General features: G+C 44.0%; 1 protein-coding gene across 3 annotated transcripts in view; it reads right to left on the bottom strand.

Moving 5' to 3' along the window:
- Window positions 1-5,467: 5,467 nt before the first annotated feature.
- The window catches only part of dlc1 (DLC1 Rho GTPase activating protein), a 76,496-nt gene continuing 63,889 nt past the window's right edge, over window positions 5,468-18,074 (bottom strand). For all 3 annotated transcript variants that reach the window (XM_053418271.1, XM_053418272.1, XM_053418273.1), the window contains 10 exons: window positions 16,180-17,864; window positions 15,298-15,477; window positions 13,482-13,641; window positions 12,260-12,467; window positions 11,425-11,641; window positions 10,482-10,596; window positions 8,987-9,202; window positions 7,950-8,167; window positions 7,666-7,839; window positions 5,468-7,552 (listed from right to left, as the gene is read on the bottom strand). In XM_053418271.1, the coding sequence (XP_053274246.1) occupies window positions 7,453-7,552; window positions 7,666-7,839; window positions 7,950-8,167; window positions 8,987-9,202; window positions 10,482-10,596; window positions 11,425-11,641; window positions 12,260-12,467; window positions 13,482-13,641; window positions 15,298-15,477; window positions 16,180-17,864 (3,273 nt within the window). In that variant the 3' untranslated portion in view covers window positions 5,468-7,452. The remainder of the gene's footprint in view (window positions 7,553-7,665; window positions 7,840-7,949; window positions 8,168-8,986; window positions 9,203-10,481; window positions 10,597-11,424; window positions 11,642-12,259; window positions 12,468-13,481; window positions 13,642-15,297; window positions 15,478-16,179; window positions 17,865-18,074) is intronic.

Below are 18,074 nucleotides of genomic sequence, written 5' to 3'. Positions count from 1 at the left end.
ATGAAATTATGCCAACATGTTCTGCAGAGAACAACCACTTGACTGAGAAGCGACAGTCAGTTTTCACCAGCAATATATATTCAATTGGTAATTGTGCTAACTGAAGGCAATTGTACCTAACCGTTTGCAAAGGTGTGCTAAATCATTTGAAATTTGTGCAAGCTGTTGGAAATTGTACTTGTCATTGCAAGGATGTGCTAATACAATTGCAATTTGATTAAAGGAATGAGATATTCCAATCTGTTGTGAACAAGTGCCCAGTGGTTTGGAGGTTTGCACGTGTTGTTTTGAGAATGTCATTTCTGTTTCGTGAAATGAACCAAAGCAATGGAGAAAAACTGTAACTGTCCAGCTGTCCTTTGGCCGTAAAAGCCCCGGGTTTATTGTGTTTTTAAAAAATCTGCATAATCAATTGCACAACTGCACATTTGTTAATGTGTTAATTTGCATTATTACCTGTACCCAGGGTTATATTTTTATCTGTTAGATGTTTTCAGAAATGCACCGGACTGTTCCTCTTTTTTCTTTGGAGAAGGTGCATGTGTAAACGCAAATGTCCGAGTGACGGACGCAAAAATGAAATAAAAAAACGGCAAGAAAACATATCTCCCAGTGAAAAAGTGGTGGTTTTCTGTGAACTATCCCTTTAAAGATTCAGTGTGTAGAATTTAGTGACATCTAGAGGTGACATTGCCTGTTGCAGCTGTCGTACACACTGGAACGGGTGATTAGCAAAACTGTACTGTGGAGCGCTTTGTGGTCAAGAACAGACAAACGTTATGTGTTCACTCATTAAACAGCTGATAAATTGAGTGGATGAATCTGGAACTTTTCATTCAAATCTAATTTGCAAATTTCCCCATTGCGGGAATAATAAAGGACTTCTTATCTTATCTAAACTTAAATATAAAAATGGGTTAGGGTTGTATGTATAAACATTTGAAAGAGATAAATAGGTATAAATGTGAAGTATGAGGAAGAGTCTTCGTTCGTGTGCGTGTGATGTTGTTCCCTGATGAATAATCCTGTTTCCAATTGAGCTATTCAAGGTTGAATTCATCAGAAACCGATGAAATCATTCTCGTTCACTTGTTTAACCTCATAAATCAAGCTTCAATAAATGCCTCAAATTCCCCCTGAGCTTCTTCCATCGGCTCACAAGATGCCCACTACATAACCGAGTTTGCCCTTTTCCTTCTCTGTGATGAATATCGGGTCAATGACATTTTAACAGAAATTATTTTTGCTTTTTAGATCAGGACCGAACCTTGTGTTTTCAATTATGATCAGCTGAGAGGCTCACGCAAGAGCTGTTTATAAACTGAACCCTCCTCTTGCCTGTGTGGGAATATCCGAATACCTGCAGGTTAAAGGTCAATACTGAGCGAAGTGAAGTCAAGCACGCTCACCTTTTCAAACCCACAACTCGAGAGACACTTTCTGCACATGGGCTGTTACCTATGGCTGTTACATGTTCCCCTGTGTGTCACCTCCCGCCTCTATCACCTGTCACCTCTGAGGCCAAGCTTTAGCTAACTTTTTTTCAAATGACCCACCAGCAGGTCGAGGACAGAATTGCATTAAAAACAAATCTCATTTATAAAAGAAAATAAATTATTTAATTGTGGTTGTATGAAAACCTTTGAACCGGTCAAGCAGACAATTATGTCATTTGTGAAGTCACACCGGAAAAATTATCAGAGCAGGATTACTTGCTCATTCATCTCTTCATTGGTGCGTGGAGAGCAAGAAATATCAATAACACATCAGCATGAGGTTGTGTGAGGCCAAACGGGGCGCGGCCACGAAGGAGTATTGTGGAGCGACGCCTCCCTCTAGTGGTCTATTAGAAGCATTACTCACAGAAGACTAGGAAGCAAACATTGTGAATTGAAAAGTACAATTCATGAAAACACCTCTTTTATGGCATTAAAGGGAAATAACAGAAAAGACAAGACATGAATATATATAAATAAACTATAAAAATGTAGAATGTGCATATAGTGATGTTACAGTTAGGTATTTCTGTGTTTTATACACAAAAACAAACAATAACAACGAGACAAACTTGAAAACTGAAATAAAAAGATAAGTTAAATTATTCTCTCATTATGTATAACTTTTTTAAAGTTTTTATTTACTAAATTTGGAAAATTCTTCATTACCAAAAAGTGAATGGCACAGGACTATTTAAAAAACACATGAATGTGACGGCTTAGTAATATATATAGGGCAAGTCCAGTGTGGGCCCTGAGGGAAGGCCCTTAATGCTACCAGCTTCAGACACAGTGTGACTGCAAATAAGAGAGTCATCCCGGCTTGGACATCGCCCAGATATCAACAAGGTCTGCATCAGTAGGGAACCAGGGGAACCTGATAAGAAGTGGGCTACTGGAACAAGACATTTATGTACTATAGGATGAGAGCATGTAATTGTTGGAATGCTAATGTACAACCCAAACTGGGAGAGTGGCTGCAGCAGATTCCAGGATCGACATCTGAAGAGAGCAGACCTAGGAACAGAACAGAACCCTCAGGCGCAGAGACCTCTGGTCGAGGTCCTGAACTTTAAAAGGGGAAACACAAGAATATTTATACATATTTTTTTTCGATAGAGTGAAGATCCATTGAACTAAGAGGCTCCGAATGCAGAGAAGTCTGATTTATAGACGAGCAAACCAATCTTAATCCATAAAACCACTAGAGGGCAGTGGTGTACTGTGTTCGACTTTGTGACGTGCAGCAGGTTCCACGAACCCTCCAGTTTGTTCTGAGACATCCTCGTGAGGAATCAGCCGGATGTGCTCAGAGCCTTTAACATTTCAGAATGATGACGGATGAATATCTTGGACCTGACTCAGAGAAAAGTCTCATGTCTCGACTGATGATGTAAAGCTTGACCATTACAATCATATGAGAAAAACACAATATTCCCACTGTTCCCATAAAAATTGTGTTTGGTCAAATTAGTGAAATTCCAGTTTTCATGTATTCTACTAACCCAGTCATGCATGTTTATGTACTGATTTATTTTCATCACTCTTTACCTGCTTCAGTTAGTGACCATGCTGATTGTGTGTATATTGATAGGTGTCCATTGATCTAATACATCTAAAGTAAAGGAAAATGTATTTCTCTTCCACATTCACAGTCCACATTAAACTCCTGTGTTAGGACACCTGCTTTGTGGCATGTGATTTGAACCATGTGGGAAACACACAGTTTATTCACCTGCCTCGTGTTCTGGAGGACAGACCATTTACAACCTTCACTTTACCCTTAGAATATGTACACATGCTCAGCAGTGATATGAAGTCAGTTGTAAATATCCTGTGACTAAATCCTCTTACATCTTCCACGTGGACTGGTAAAATACGATGTCATCACAACGACATTTCTGTTGCCACAACAGTGCCACGAGTGACCCATCGGAACACCCAGACATGTGCCAGGCCTGTGGGATTTCTTTTGATCAAACACGACAACTCACTGATCCCACCGGTGCAGATGCTGGTTAGAAAGTCAGTTTAAATGATGTGATTCAATAAATATCTGTGATGGTTGGGTTGGTTTGTATGGTGTGACCTGATTTCTGCATGTGATAGGCTGCTCAGATTAGCAATTACCACCAATGAGCACGTGCAAGTAGAAAATTAGACTGCTTGCATTGTTACACATGTTTGTCGTCCCTTAATCTTGCAGTTTGTTAAAGGTAGAACTTTCCATAACACTGCTTCTTTATAATCAACCTTCTGTCTTCACGCTTTGCATGTTTATTGAGAACGAGAAGGCGCAGGGCCAATTGTGGTGCGATTTGAGTATGAGACACCTTCAGTATTAATGCAAATTTAATAAAAGACTATAAAAGACCTAAAAATCTCCTCTGCAGATGAACCAGATAGGATGAGCACGAGGTTTTGTAACTTCATTCTGCACGATGGACTGTTTATAAACAGCTCGGCACACGACCTCCAGCACACAAACAATTCAAAAGTGACAGTATATATATTGTAGAACTGTTTGAAGAGGACTCACTAATGACGAGGACTAATTCTGTAGTAGCTCCAGAGCCCTAACCAGTTCTGATTAAAGCCAAGAGATCGGCCCATACCACACAGGCAGGTTTAGAACGACCAGTGCAACGTTTTATTTCAATACCAAGACTAAATTCAATATTTAGCAGTCATGTTCTCTGGTTGGGGTAGTAGAGTAGTACCTGGAAGTATAAACATTTTATATAAAAATCAGACCAGCTCTTGATCCATCAATGACCCTCACTCTGTTCTGTACACACACGTGCAAGCCTTCGCTCATGTTAGCCGTTATTTATCAATGTGGGAAACGTTGTGCGCTTGATTCTCAAACAACAGAGCAGGAATGCAGCGGTTGCGTCTCTTGGGCGGCCTTATCGGGATCCTGCTTAATCTCTCAGAGGTGTTTGCATTCCATGCACAAACACATACACACGTACAGTACATACAAAAAAAACATAGCCGTGTTTGAAGTGATCTCACACACACAGACACACACACAGGAGAGGAAAAACAGAAAGCAGGAGAGAAATGGAAAATTGTGACAGATCTATATAAGGTCAATGTCAAGTTTAAAGGCAGATACAAATGTACTGTATGTTTAGGGTTAAATATATGGTGTGTGTGTGTGTGTGTGTGTGTGTGTGTGTGTGTGTGAGAGGCTCTGGTTAATCTCCAGCTCCTCACTCACACCCAGGAGCAGAGTACAGGAAGCGTCTCTGTACCACCAGGAGAAAAGAGTGAGTGAACACTCCAGCACAGACTGTAAATGCGTGCGTCGTCTGATCTATGTCATCGCTCGCTCTCGAAGTCACAAGCGTCCTTGAGCTGCATAAACACGTTTATGGATCATAGTAATTCCTTTGTTTGGATAAAAGCAAAGCTGGAACAAAACAAGTACGGCATGTGACACCTCGGTACAGTGCGTTCACTTGAAAGAGTTTTTTTCCTGTAGGTACCCTGTCGCTTTGGCAGGCAATTAAAACAATACGGGGGTACATCAGCCACCCCCCCCCCACACACACACACACACTCTAACCCTAGGACCCCTCTGAATTTGCCCCCCCTTGCTGAACTCATTGCATTTTCTCCTGCTATATGAAACTGTTATGTAAGAAATGAAAAGAAGTGAGATCACCCTCCAGCAGGCCAGTTGATACCCGCCTGCGTGCAGCTCATGCCTTTCTGCCCCGATCACGGCCTTATCGGGGGGGAATGACGGCAGGAGCGAGGTGGATGGGGGGGTGGGGGGGTGGGGGGGAGTCCAGAGTCAGTCTGAGCTCTGGATGTGAGAAGGTGTAAGCGCTCGGAATAAACTGTAGTGTAAACAAACGACCAGTGAGATTACAGAGGGATTTAAAGAGCAGAACCAGAACAGCTTTGCTTTTTTTTGTTGTTGTGTGGTCCCACGGTTACACAACTCTCACGACACACGGTTATTATTTTTAATATATTTAATAGTGCACTTTGATTAACCTGTACAGAAATAATATTAATAAAAAAGATAAAACATTTGTTCATTTCTGTAACACGACAGCGTAACATTTACAATAAAATAAAATAAAATGATACAAAACAAACATATATCTGAGGTATAAATATATTTGTTTTAAATTAAATGTCATTGTCATGCGTTATTATTTGGCAGGGACACAGTTAGGAAACATTTACAACAGAACGATGGCTTAGTGAATTAATCAGACGACTCCACGTGAGGCAAAGCGAGCCCTCAGATCGAAGCGTGAATGTAAGGAGTGAAGGTCAACTTTGTCGTGAGGACCCCACATCTCTTACTTCCTTTTAAAAAAAACACTGACAGTACAGAGAAAGAAACATTAACACAGATATTTTTCCTTCCTTTGAAATCACACAAACATTCAATCTGCCCTCTTCTTTACAGTAAAACCTGTAAAATCTCCACCTTTATAAAAGGACCATTTTCCCCCCCTGTTTACTTCTCGTCTTCTCGCGTTGGGCTAACCAGAGCTTCCTGTTGCAGTTCTCTGTCCTTGTGTACATCAAAAGTACTCGTGAAATGAATAACTGACAAGTGGTGTTAAGACGACAACAACTGTGAAATGTGCTGTGCTTTTAAAAAAGAAACATCTAACACTTAATTTGGTCCATTAAGACCTAAATGATCCTAAATTTTAGTTTGTGTGAGTGAAGTTTTCCCATCTCTTACACTGAGACTCTGTCACATACTCTTACCGATGGGCTCTTGATGTTGCTGTAACATCATTGAACAATTACCTCCACCAATAAGGTTATGTTTTCACCCCTGCCTTTGTTTGTGGGTTGGTTTGTGTATTTGTGAGCGCAATTATGCAAAAACTACTGTGAGTATTTCCAGGAAACTCTGCATTTTGAATCGGATCCAGATCAAGGGCTGGATCCAGGAACGTTGCAGGTCATATTCACAGATAAACCATAATTTATGGATATTGATTAAAGTGAAGGGACTGATCTCTACGTGTGTGTAATTTTGTGCTTGATTGAATTTAAGTGGACTGTTTGGCCCCCGGTAGAGGTTTGTGCTCTTCTTTTTACGCCATGCGACTTTCACATCAAATTACCAACACCCTCAGACTCACTGAGTTCAATTCTTATTGAAGGAACAACTGTTTCCATATTAATAAATGAGCCTTTTTTCTTTGATCGCTTCTTTCCTTTTGGTGAGCCAGCCACCATCTGTCCCTGCTGCGACACAAAACCCCTCTGTGCTATCGGCCACCTGTTACCTCACCATATCCTGCCTATTGTCTCCACTCAGTCTGCATATTACCAGCACATTCGCATCTTTCTTCACCCATGGATTCATCAGTCAACTGACTATAATATTGTCTGCTATTCCCCCTGTGCTTTACTGTGACAGGGAACGTGAAAGAGGTAACACAAGACAAACACCACTGTGGACACAATACTGTATGTACACATTATAATGCCACTGGAAACCAGCGCAAGGAATATGTAATTTTGTAAATCACGTTAATTTGCACGCACACACACACTCACACTGAGTCCCACCTTGCTTCTCAGAAGCAATAGCACCCTTTGGATAAATGTTTGAACCTCGCATCCTTTCATCAGCGGCATCGAGTCCTTTGGCCCAGATAAATGTTTGTGTGACATGAGTCCTCTTGGCAGCTGAGCTCTAGGCTGACAGCGCCACTCAAACAGTTCAAAACTTTAGCATCGTCTGCTGTGACATGATCAGAGCAAAAAAAACATCCTTCACTCAAAGATCCAGGGTTTGTCCTTTACATGTGAATATAAAGAGGTTTGGACCCCGTCTCCCTCTCTGCTAAAACGGGTGGAATGAGTCACACCGAGTCCCAGTAGGATCCAAATTATGGTCCAACAGGCCAAGGTTAGAAACAGGCTGTTGAGGCAGTAGTTGCCCGAACTGCACCCTGCTCTCTCATTTGTCCATGGGCGCCGTGAAAGAGTCACGTATCCGCGCCACTTCAGCAGCACACAAGTGTCCATACAGTTTATTGTACCACTCTGGAAAACGACCCCTGAAGAGAAAAGAAAAGGGGAAAGTTAGATCAATGTGTCATCAACATAACCATAAAAATAGGGCTTATAAATTCCCAAATTTAGTTTCTACTACTGTTAATCTTCCACTAACCTGCAGTCGATTCTGGAAATATGCGTGAGTCTGGATTTGTTGGTTCCGCTGGGCTCGATGAAGTACCGGGAGGTGAGGACATTGGCCCGAACGCCAACAACAGGCGCCCCCTCATGGTCCACAGATGTACACAGAAGTGCACACGCTCCCTTTGGTAGGTCTGTTACCCATGTTCTGGTAGAAAGAGCAGAGAACGGTTAATACAAAAACAAGACATGAATCAGAGCAGAGATACCGACGAGGCGAGTATTGGGGACAGATGGAGAGGAGGAGGAGGAACATACCTGAGCACCACGTGGTCTCTGGTGGGATGTGGAGCCATGGTGTTCTTGACGTACTGGAAGACCTCTGTCTTCTCGTCCAGGGTCTCCACCACTCGACTCTCGAGCAGATCCTCGTCCCAGTGGCCCTGTTCCCGCAGCACCCGCGTGAGCACCTCCTCCGGACTTGCGGGCACCTCCACGGTCACCTTCCACAGCCGCAATGGAAACCCATCATGCACCTGGAAGAAGAGATGGAGGCTCGGTTAATTTACATAGAGTGTGATTAGTTTACAGGGAGAACGAAACTGAATTTAAGAGCTTGAAAACCTAACTACTTTCAACAAAAATAGGAGTAATGTAATCATTTTAAATTATAACAAAGTTCTTAATGAGTATAAGGCTTTTAACCTATTGCCATTTTCAGTTTCAGTTCATGTGCTAAACTGTCTTGTGCAAGCGTCGGGAAACTTCCTGTGGGGCATCTAATCTCATCAGTCATATTCACAGAAATTAGATATCAGAATCATGCTATAATTTGAATGCAGAACAGTCAGACTGTGTTTCAAAACCTCTCTTTGCCCTTTGGCCAAGTCAGCTGCTTCATTCTTCTGTCAGATGATAAAGTACACATTCACTCTCTTTGCCTTGTGACTCTCAAACTGGAGGGCAGATAACCTTCCAGACCAGACACAGGAAATGTAGGCCTGGGATAATAGTGAGGCTGCGTATGGATGTGTGTGTGTTTCTGTGTAAGTCTATGTCAGGCTGATGTCATTCTGGGATGGAATCCAGTACCGGGATGGGAATGAGAGGCCAAGGGGCCAGGCCAGTTTCACACGGATGTGTTTCTGAACAGGAAACCCTAACTGCTGGTTTTCCACTGGATATTTAGAGAAACAGGAGAGAGGGAGAGAGAGGGAGAGGCAAAACACGAAGGAGAGCGAAGGAGAGGACAGGAAACAGCCGAAGAGAGAGTGTGTGCTTCACGACAGCTTGTTTACACACTAACGACAGATTGATTATCGGATTTTCCCCTGAAGACTAAAAGCTGTGCGTACCTTTCTGTAGGCCAGCTCGGCGTGTTCAGGCGTGGAGCAGCTGTCGTAACCTCTGAACTTGTCCTTGGCCTCTTTGAGGAGGGCGTCCAGGCCGTCTCGCAGGTACCCCCGGCAGCTGGCCTGCCCAGCCTCTCCGCTGGCAAGGTCCTCCAGGCGTCGAGGCAGCAGCGCCTGCTCCACGTAGGAGTTCCTGCAGCGATTCATCTCCTCTGGGATCTGTGGGAAAAAGGAGAGGGAGGAAGATGACGATCAGAAACATTGGTCATCATTACTTTGTCATTATATGGAGGAAGGCCATTAGCAGATTAAGTACAAGATGGACAGTTTGATTTAGTTCTATTGTCTCGTTTATGAGGCCGTAAGCATCGGTGAGCATTCATTATAAGTTGTTTTCAACTTGTACAATGTTCATTTCTGTCCACATAATATTTCCGGGTGCGGGGGCCAGCCAAATGGATGTGAATAGTGGTCCTTAAAGTTTTGGCAACCATCGGACCTGAAGCAGCTCTCTGCGCCCCGAACACTCCCACTTATATTTACAGCCAATAGGCTAGGATTATCACATTTTAAATCTAATATGATAGGTTGACGCCATCTCAGGTGGTCAACAAGTTACAGGTTCTTTTGAGGAAAACTGCATCAGATTAATCTATAAATTACACAGATGGATGCCTGAAGCAAAGGGTTCCTGTTTTAAAACATGTCTGTGAGCGATAACATTTTCTTTTCTAATAATGAAAATTAAACAAACAACCTATTTTCATCTCCTCGTTTGACAAACTCATTTTCATCTCTTTGTCTTATTTGTAGCTGGAAACTTTGGGGTTCAATTGACTCATGACAATATAACTGCCTGAGAAAATTATTCTCATTACATAAGAAATAGATGGTTCACATTGAAGTTGATTACATTTCATCGGTCAGCTTCCATTTATTAAGCTCCACAAGCAAATCTAAATCTAATCAGAGGGAATAAGTGAGTTTCCTTTTTGTCTGACTGGACGATGATAACAACAGGAAGCCAGGAAGCTTGCACACGATCTAATAACGTTGTGAACAGTAATCACACAGTGTGCAGCCTTTCAGAAATTACTATTGCATGTCAGAGAAAACGGAACTGAGCAGAGTGCACCTCAGGTTGATGGTTGGCATTGATTGAATTAGTTATAGTGTAGTTTGCTGATTATTTCCTGTTTATCCCATCGAGTGCTCTCCTTGAGGACACATTTAACCACTGGAGGAGGTGGATTCATGGGTTTGTGACTTCTCTGGGACTGTGCTGTATTTCTATGTTTCCGCACAACATGAAGTTCTGTTCTGTCCACGGAGGTGACGATTAATCTTACAGCAATAACAAATTCATGAGCTGAAATCTCTATCAACAAAATAACTGATCTCATTCACTTTTACATTTCAAGCTCACTTTAACCTTCAATGTGAGGACTTTGCTGCGTCAGAATACATATTCCACTCCTTTGCTTTTTTATCCACTTACCCGGAAGAGTTTCCTGCACTCCTGGATCATGTGTGCCAGACCGTGTGTGGCGGCCAGGTTCTCGTTTAGGTCTCTCTGGTCCGGCTTTCCCAGCATTTGCTTCCGGTTCATCACCCTTCGCCAAGAGAGGAGGAAAAGAAGATTAGCAGGCGAATCCATCATAGAGACAGTGGGTGGAAGAAAAAGCTGATTGGGGTTGAGATTGGAAAGTAAAGGTGTTTTGCAGTGTGAACCTGATGAACCCTGCTACTGCTGCGCCAAATGTGGAACAATACACGTTTCTTAATTAGCTTAAGATGTTGATGTAACCTCTCTATTTTTCCTCTGTCTCTCCCCCTTCCTCTCTTCATGCACTTTGTTCTCTTCCTTTTCTTCTCTGTCCTTTATTTGCAGTATCCTGCTCTTTTGTTTCTTTGGAGCGGCTCTTTCCTGTTTTCAGAATGTACAGTATATCACATGTTATGTAAGCTGCTTACTCGGACACTGTGTAGGTGAAGGTATTGAAAACAAAGAAACTTGACTGGCACTCCCACCAAGGGTTAGCACGAGATCGGCAATCTCCTGCAATCTCCATAAATTCATTAAATAAAAGCTGTACCAAATCTCACACACTCACAGATTTCTAATATCAATTCAGATTCCTTTCAGTGCCTGAATTTTTTCATCAAAATCCATGAATTATTCTCCTGGGCAAACAGTGAAAATGTCAGAACACGCCCTCATCTCGCAATATTTAAAGAAAGTGAAAATAAATCCTGGATCTTCCACCAAAAAGTCCTGAGTTCTTCCCTGATCCTCTCCCTACACTACGTTTTGTGGAAATTTAGTTGTTTTGTGTGATCTTGCTTTGAAACAAATGGACGGGGGTGAAAACATAACCTCCTTGGCCGAGGTAATAATATCAAATTGAGCTGGTTACAGCGGCGCACAGTCTGACACTCACCTTGGTGAGGAGCTCTCCTTGCGGCGCAGGGTGTTGAGGTGGAAGAGGGACGGCGCCAGACAAACAGCCAGGTTGGTGGGAGTCATCTGGTTCTCGGACACGCTGGCTGTCACGTCGCTCAGCAGACAGAGCAGAGTCCGGAGCGCCTCGCGGTTCTCGTCAGGCAGCAACAGCACGGCGGCGCGAGCTGCCTGCAGACGGAGCTCTTTGGGCATGTCTGCAGAGGAGAAGAGAGGATGTTAGAATGTTTAATGCAGAAAAAGAGTAATTACAGCTGTCATGCTACATCACATCATCAGTTTAATGGTCCACTGGTTAAACAAGGAATGAGTTTGAGTATGGTCTCCCCTCACCTGCCAGGAATGAGTTATTACAGGATCTGTGTCAAACTAAGAGCGTTATATAAGCCTACGTGTGTGTGTGTGTGTGTGTGTGTTAGTGTGTCTGTGTGTGTGTGTGTGTGTGTGTTAGTGTGTCTGTGTGTGTGTGTGTGTGTGTGTTTGTGAAATGCATGCTTCATACTTCATGCACAGGCCTGGTTTTTGTTTTACCTTATATAAACAGTTACGGCTGCAGCTATATTACAGTCACCATATACCTGCCCATGCAGGCAGTGAGTCACAGAGTGAGGAGCCAATAGTAGGGTTTATACATCCCATCATACCACAGGTATTTCCTGCACTCATCTTGTTTGTTTTCTTTTTACTGTTTCACAAATTCTTGCTCCATGACAGACAAGCATCTGCAGCTCGAAAACAATACACCCAGATTCATCCCTGAGCCCAGTCCTCTTAAAGATGTGGCTGTGTGTACTTTTCAGTGTGTGGATTCTTACACTGATAGATCTGGAGGAAGGTCTCTGACAGCTTGCTGGTGAGCAGGGGTTCTGGCAAATCTCTGAAGTACTGTTTCAGCATGTCTGCGACATCGTAAGCCGACTGGCCCTCGTAGCTGACTCCTCCCCCGTCCGCTCCACTCGCCTCGTTCATCTGGCGCAGAGCTTGGATTCGAGATTTGACCCCCGATTTCCTGAAAAGACCCACCTGGACAAAGAGAGACAAGGACAAAGAGTTAAATCACAAATACATAAAAAGACGCTTGATAAGTGGGCTATGAATTTGAATTTCCTTATCAGTCTCTGTTGTACCAAGAATCCTTGATCTCATCCCTAAGGGATATAAAATTAGATTCATGTGCCCGTTTCCTAAAGCTGCAGGTTGTTATCGCCGAAAAATAATAGTCTGGTCTTATCCCAAAATCCTGTGCTTATAGTCAATATGGTTACATCACAACAGATTGTGTTGACTCTTTTTATGAGAAGCTCCCATGACACCCAGTGAGCAATATTGTGCTGAGCGTTGTGTGGGACCTCATCAGTGGCCTTTTAAGGCTCTATGAAAGGGCACTGTTGGGGAGGAAAAGAGAAAAAGGTCACTGGCTTGTTCCGCCTGAATATTTTCCGTGAGCTTTCACCACTTCCAAACAGAGGCGCCTTGTCCTGCCTCGAAATGAACACCATCACTCTCTCTACTGTTTTGCCCTCCATTAATAGATATTTTCTGCCGGTTCCCCCATTCGCTCCCTTGCGAATATACACACACGGCGTGAGATAAATCTTTCGCACAGTCTGTGGATTAAACAGACAGACACAGGTGACCTAACAGCTGCACACGTTGACTCTCCACAGGCCTCCATACTTCAGCTTATGTGCGACAGCAAGGAGAGAAAAGCGGGGAAAGACAGAAACCATATACACACACTGACTAAGTGGGTATCAGGCTTTTTCCAACCCGCTACACCATCTCATGTAATAAAAAAAATTCAATCGTTGATGAATATTTGGCTGAGTACAGATATCCTAAAATACAGATGTTATGTAACAGGGGCACCTTGAAGAACAACATCTTTCTGTTGAACTGTGGACATTGAAAATGGTGCTTTAGGTAAATTACAGCCTGGCAGGCATTTTTTTTACATTATGAACACATGCAATTAAAGTATAAGTAGAGGTTTATGTGAACATGTGTTCAAATGCGTGCATCTGATTTAAGTCTTACCTGATCCAGGCACTGGCTGCGCAAATAGCGCATGGCCTGCTGGATCCCCTGAGGGAGGGGCTGGCCTGTCCGCTGGACGATGACTTGCAGTGGTACACCAAACACATTCCTGTCTTTGTAGTCGCGCACCTTGATCCGCTTCATAAACTTTGGCACAGCCCTACAACAAAAACACACACAAGTAGCTCATTAATATATGGAATAAAGAATATTGAAATGAGTCCTGATGTGTCAATTGATTAGATTGAATACTGATTACTGATCTGGATCAATAAGACAAAGAAGTGATGCAGGCTTTGAATGGTACAATAAGGGCGAATTTGATTTGAGTCTGTCTACACCCATTTAAACTTTTGACTCACAACCTCAAACAAAATACAGTAGTTGTTAGTTCAGATGTCCAAAACTTCCATGGCACAAATTAGATTACAACTAGTTAGACTGTCTGTGTGTGTGTGTGTGTGCGTGTGTGTGTTTGTGTGTGTCTGTGTGTGTGTTTTATGAAACCAGGCGGCTGCAGAAGACTGTCTCCAGGTTTATGAGAGGAGGTGGATAAACAGGGCGAGAGGAGAGGAGAGGAGGGGTAGGATGCATGTTTGGCTGTCGAAAGGGGCGGATCCCACCGCTTTACACATCCGTACCAAGTATCTGCCTCACTATTTGTCACCCTGTGTGTTGTGTGTGTGGGGATGCGCACGTCGGGTGCGAGTAAACAGCAAGTCTATTACCACAAACCCGGAGTTGAAACATGCAACTCGGACTGTTTCACAAGAATGCACCCACAGATTTATGGCTGTGGTTCTATGTGCATGGGTGCGAGTGTGTTTAGCAGAGAGACGCGATGTGCGACGCCGGACAAGCTCGTCTTTGTGAGAGCGGTTCACAAGACTCACACAACTTCTCAGAACCACAGTTTGGGAAAAATGGAAAAGGAGCGTATTATGATCCCGGAATTCTGATTATGTGTGGGCCTCCAGCGGCCAACAAGCTGCCTCTGTATTTCAATCAACCACAGCCTGTTATAAGTTAGAATACATTCTATTCCTGTCTTGAGACGTCCTTAGCTAGCAATGATCCGATTTTTGACTTTGACTTTGTCTTGTCTGACATTTTAAAACGGTGGACAAATTCAGATTCTGGGTCACTGTTTAACACTGACATTTTAAATGGAGAATGTCCTATTATATGGTTGCAAGGATATTTGCTCCGCTTTTTGACCTATATAAGGGAATTTCAGCCAGTATTTGAATTATAAATAGAGGAATCCAGATAAAAAGCTAAAGTAGAAATGTCCGGAGCAAATACAAAATCTCTAAAACAGATACAGTAAAGAAGGATAGTGTTGTTTTTTCCATAATGACGAGCATCATATAAATATGAGGTGAGACTAATACTAAATAAGTGGTAGAGAGACGATATTGGTGAAGTGATAATAGCCGAGAGCAGATCTTTACAGCCTCCAGCTCTTGTAACGCAATGCGTGTGAACTGCCATTATTGCCCCGTTGAGAAAAAGACAATCTACGTCCCTTCCCAGCAATTACGGGGCTGGGAAAAGAATGTGAAACCCAACCTCTGTGGACAGCCTTCACCACACTATACAACAACCTGCAGATGGAAGGGATTGGGAGAGCGGTGGTATGGAGGGGTAGTAATTGGCTTACTGAATGGATAAATTCAAGGGCATCAAGGCCATCACTTATGAGGAACAATTGCCTAAGTGCAAATGTACATACATTAAAAACAATCTTGAAAATCAGTGTGTGTGGTGTTTATTTCCCTTATATAAGCCTTCCATTTTCCTCCTTTCCACTCACCAGCTGAAGCCGTGTTTGTTTGTCGGGGTATGTTTCTCCAGCAGAGCAGTGAGCTGCAGCAGGGAGAGCTTCTGGAGCAGGTTCATCTGTAACACAGACTGGCAGGTAATCTGGAGCTGGGCTGAGGCCAAACTGGGCCGATGGGAGTTCTGGAAGCTCGGCCAGCGGAGTTTCTGAGGCCTGGAGATCGAAGAAAGAAAAGGAGATCGCACAAATTGAGACTTGAAGAAGAGGAATGTTGATCGAAGAAGAGCAGTGTATCTCCTGGGATCTGCATCATCAGCTTAACTGTACACATAAAATTCAGAGAATAACACATGGCCAGACAAAGTATTTGTAGTTGTATGTGCCAAGAGATCAGTTTAGGGATTAGAGGGATTTATGTACACATCAATCAAGAGATTGTCTAAAAGACTGAAAACCCACACCCCCCCGTGAATGTAATTCGGTCTGTGGATTCCTGAAGGAACAGAGACAGTTCCCGTGGAGACGAAGCGGCATTCCAAAGTATTTCAGCAACATTACGTAAGGAAAGACATCTCAGCGTGTCCCCCTGTTTATCCTTTGCTGTCACTTGTATGGAAAACGCCTCTTGTTGGTATTTCTATTGTTTTGTTGAGCTTTTAGTGCACTAAGGTGAAGTTTGGCAGGAACTTTAACAGACAGACGGAGAGCAGCTGTCTGGGTGACTCTCGTAAAGTATCAGTTAATCTAAATAACAGAGCTAGATACAAAAGTTTTTATTGGACATTTCTACAAAATAAATAGTTCCTATGACACAAATTGAGTATTATTTTTGCAAAGCTAATTGCGATTAAAACGGTGTAATCCCCCAGGCAAAAGTTGCAGAGAGTAATAAATTAAACCATTTTCTTCACTGACCTGCTGCTTCGAGTTAGAGATGCTCCAACACCAGAATCTCTTCTTTCTCTCAACCCTTCCTCTCCATCACCCAGCGGGTTTCCTGTGCTGTCTTGGTCGCTTCCATTCTCCGTCTCTTCCAGTCGGTTTTGCAAAGGAGAAGACGGGCATGGGGAGGCAGAGTCTAGTGCTGAGTCTGAGTCTCCTTCCTCCTCTTCATCTTCCTCCTCTTCCTCCTCTTCCCCGGCCACAGCCTCTGACCAGGCGTCAAAGCGCTGCAGGCCGCTGGCATGTTGTAGCGCCTCCACCAGTTTCTGTTCATCCCCTTCTTCCTCCTCTCCCTCCTCCTCCTCTCTCTCAGTGTTGGGAACGTTGTCGTAAAAACTGAGCCGGCTGTCGACAGAGCCCAAAGAGCCACGATGATGGCGCCTACTTTGCCGTCCCCTTAGAACCACAGAGTTTCCATTATCATTCCCATTGTTATTGCGTGAACTCCCATCTTGCAAGGCTTTAGGGAATGTACCAGGCTTGTGACCTTCTGGTAAGAAGAAGAAGATCATGCCCTCTTCCTCCTCCTCCTCCTCCTCCTCCTCTTCCTCCACTTGTCTGATATTTCCGCGAACACTGCAGTTGTTCCTGCGGTTCTGCTCGTCAACTGTCATCCCAGTGCTAGCTTGGCATGGGATGGGTGTGGTAGATTTGGATGGGGGTGTCGGCTGGCGATCTGAAGCTGGTTGGTGAATGCTGAAAGGATCAAACCCCTCCAAATACATCCCTCCTCTCTTAGTGGAGCCGGCTGCTGTGCTGTGGCTGCGAGCGCGAGTCACAGGGCTTGGCGTGCTCACTGCACTGCCACTGCTGGCTTCTGATTGGCTGCTGCCTGTACTCCCAGTGCTTCCGTTGCTGGTCTGAGTGGAGTAGGAGACAGAGCGATTCCGGTTAAGTGTCATCGTCTGAGTGGAACTGCGGTGGTGATTGAGGTTCTGGTTGAGGTTGATACTGGAGATGTCCACACAGTTGAGCCTCCTCAACTTGTCATCATCTAGACCCTCTTTGATGACAGGGCCACTGATCTCAATCTTCCCTCCACCGGTGCTCGTCTTCTTCTTCCTCTTGGACGAGGTGCCGCTGCGCAGGCGTAGACTCTCCATCCTCTTTAGGAAGCTCTTAGCTCGTGAGCGTGTGCTTTTGTCACTTCCTCCTCCTCTGTCGAGACTCCCTCCGAGTCCTCCCATCGCAGTTTTCATATCAAACGTGAAATTTCCCAGCGTCTCCAGGGGCGATGGGGGCAACCCATCAGACAAAGAGTCTTCATTGGCGCATCCTGACCCGCCTGTGCCTGAGGAAGAGCACATGCTGGCTACAGAGCTGGCACGAGTGGCACCAGCAGGTAGAGCCTCATTCACCAAGGTGGGGCCCTGGCCTTTCTCTTCTCCTCTTCCTCCACTCCCGCAACTGTGGATTGAACCCACTTCAGGCTGCTCACTGAGGTCGGTCAGCACACTCTCCGAACTGTTGCCTTCACGTAGGGCGAGCTTGCCCTTCTGGGATTCCTGGGCCATAGGGAATGATGGTGCCTCTGTGGCATCTGTGGACAGTGAGGAAAAAACCTCCAGCTCCTCCATGCGGGACCAGCGCTTGCTGTCCCTCTGGAAGGTCCAGCGTCCACTGATGGCACACGGCTCATCCTCATCAGAGTCCTCACTCTGGAAAAGGGAAAAGGAGGGGAGAAAGAGGACGGAGAAAAGAAATAGCAAAAAGTAGAGGAAAAAAGAAGGGGACGGGAGGGAAAGGAGAATATTATGCACTGCTATGTTTTCCATTTATTTTTCCACATTCCTCACCTTGATCCAGGAAACTTTCTGGAGTTATGGAATAGTTTTAATTGTAAAATAACTGAATATGTTGATACGGAA

The sequence above is a fragment of the Pleuronectes platessa genome, chromosome 3, assembly GCF_947347685.1.
Source record: "Pleuronectes platessa chromosome 3, fPlePla1.1, whole genome shotgun sequence".
Lineage (NCBI taxonomy): Eukaryota > Metazoa > Chordata > Actinopteri > Pleuronectiformes > Pleuronectidae > Pleuronectes > Pleuronectes platessa.
The sequence above is the reverse complement of the archived record's forward strand: the minus strand, read 5'-3'. Positions and strand labels throughout refer to the sequence as shown.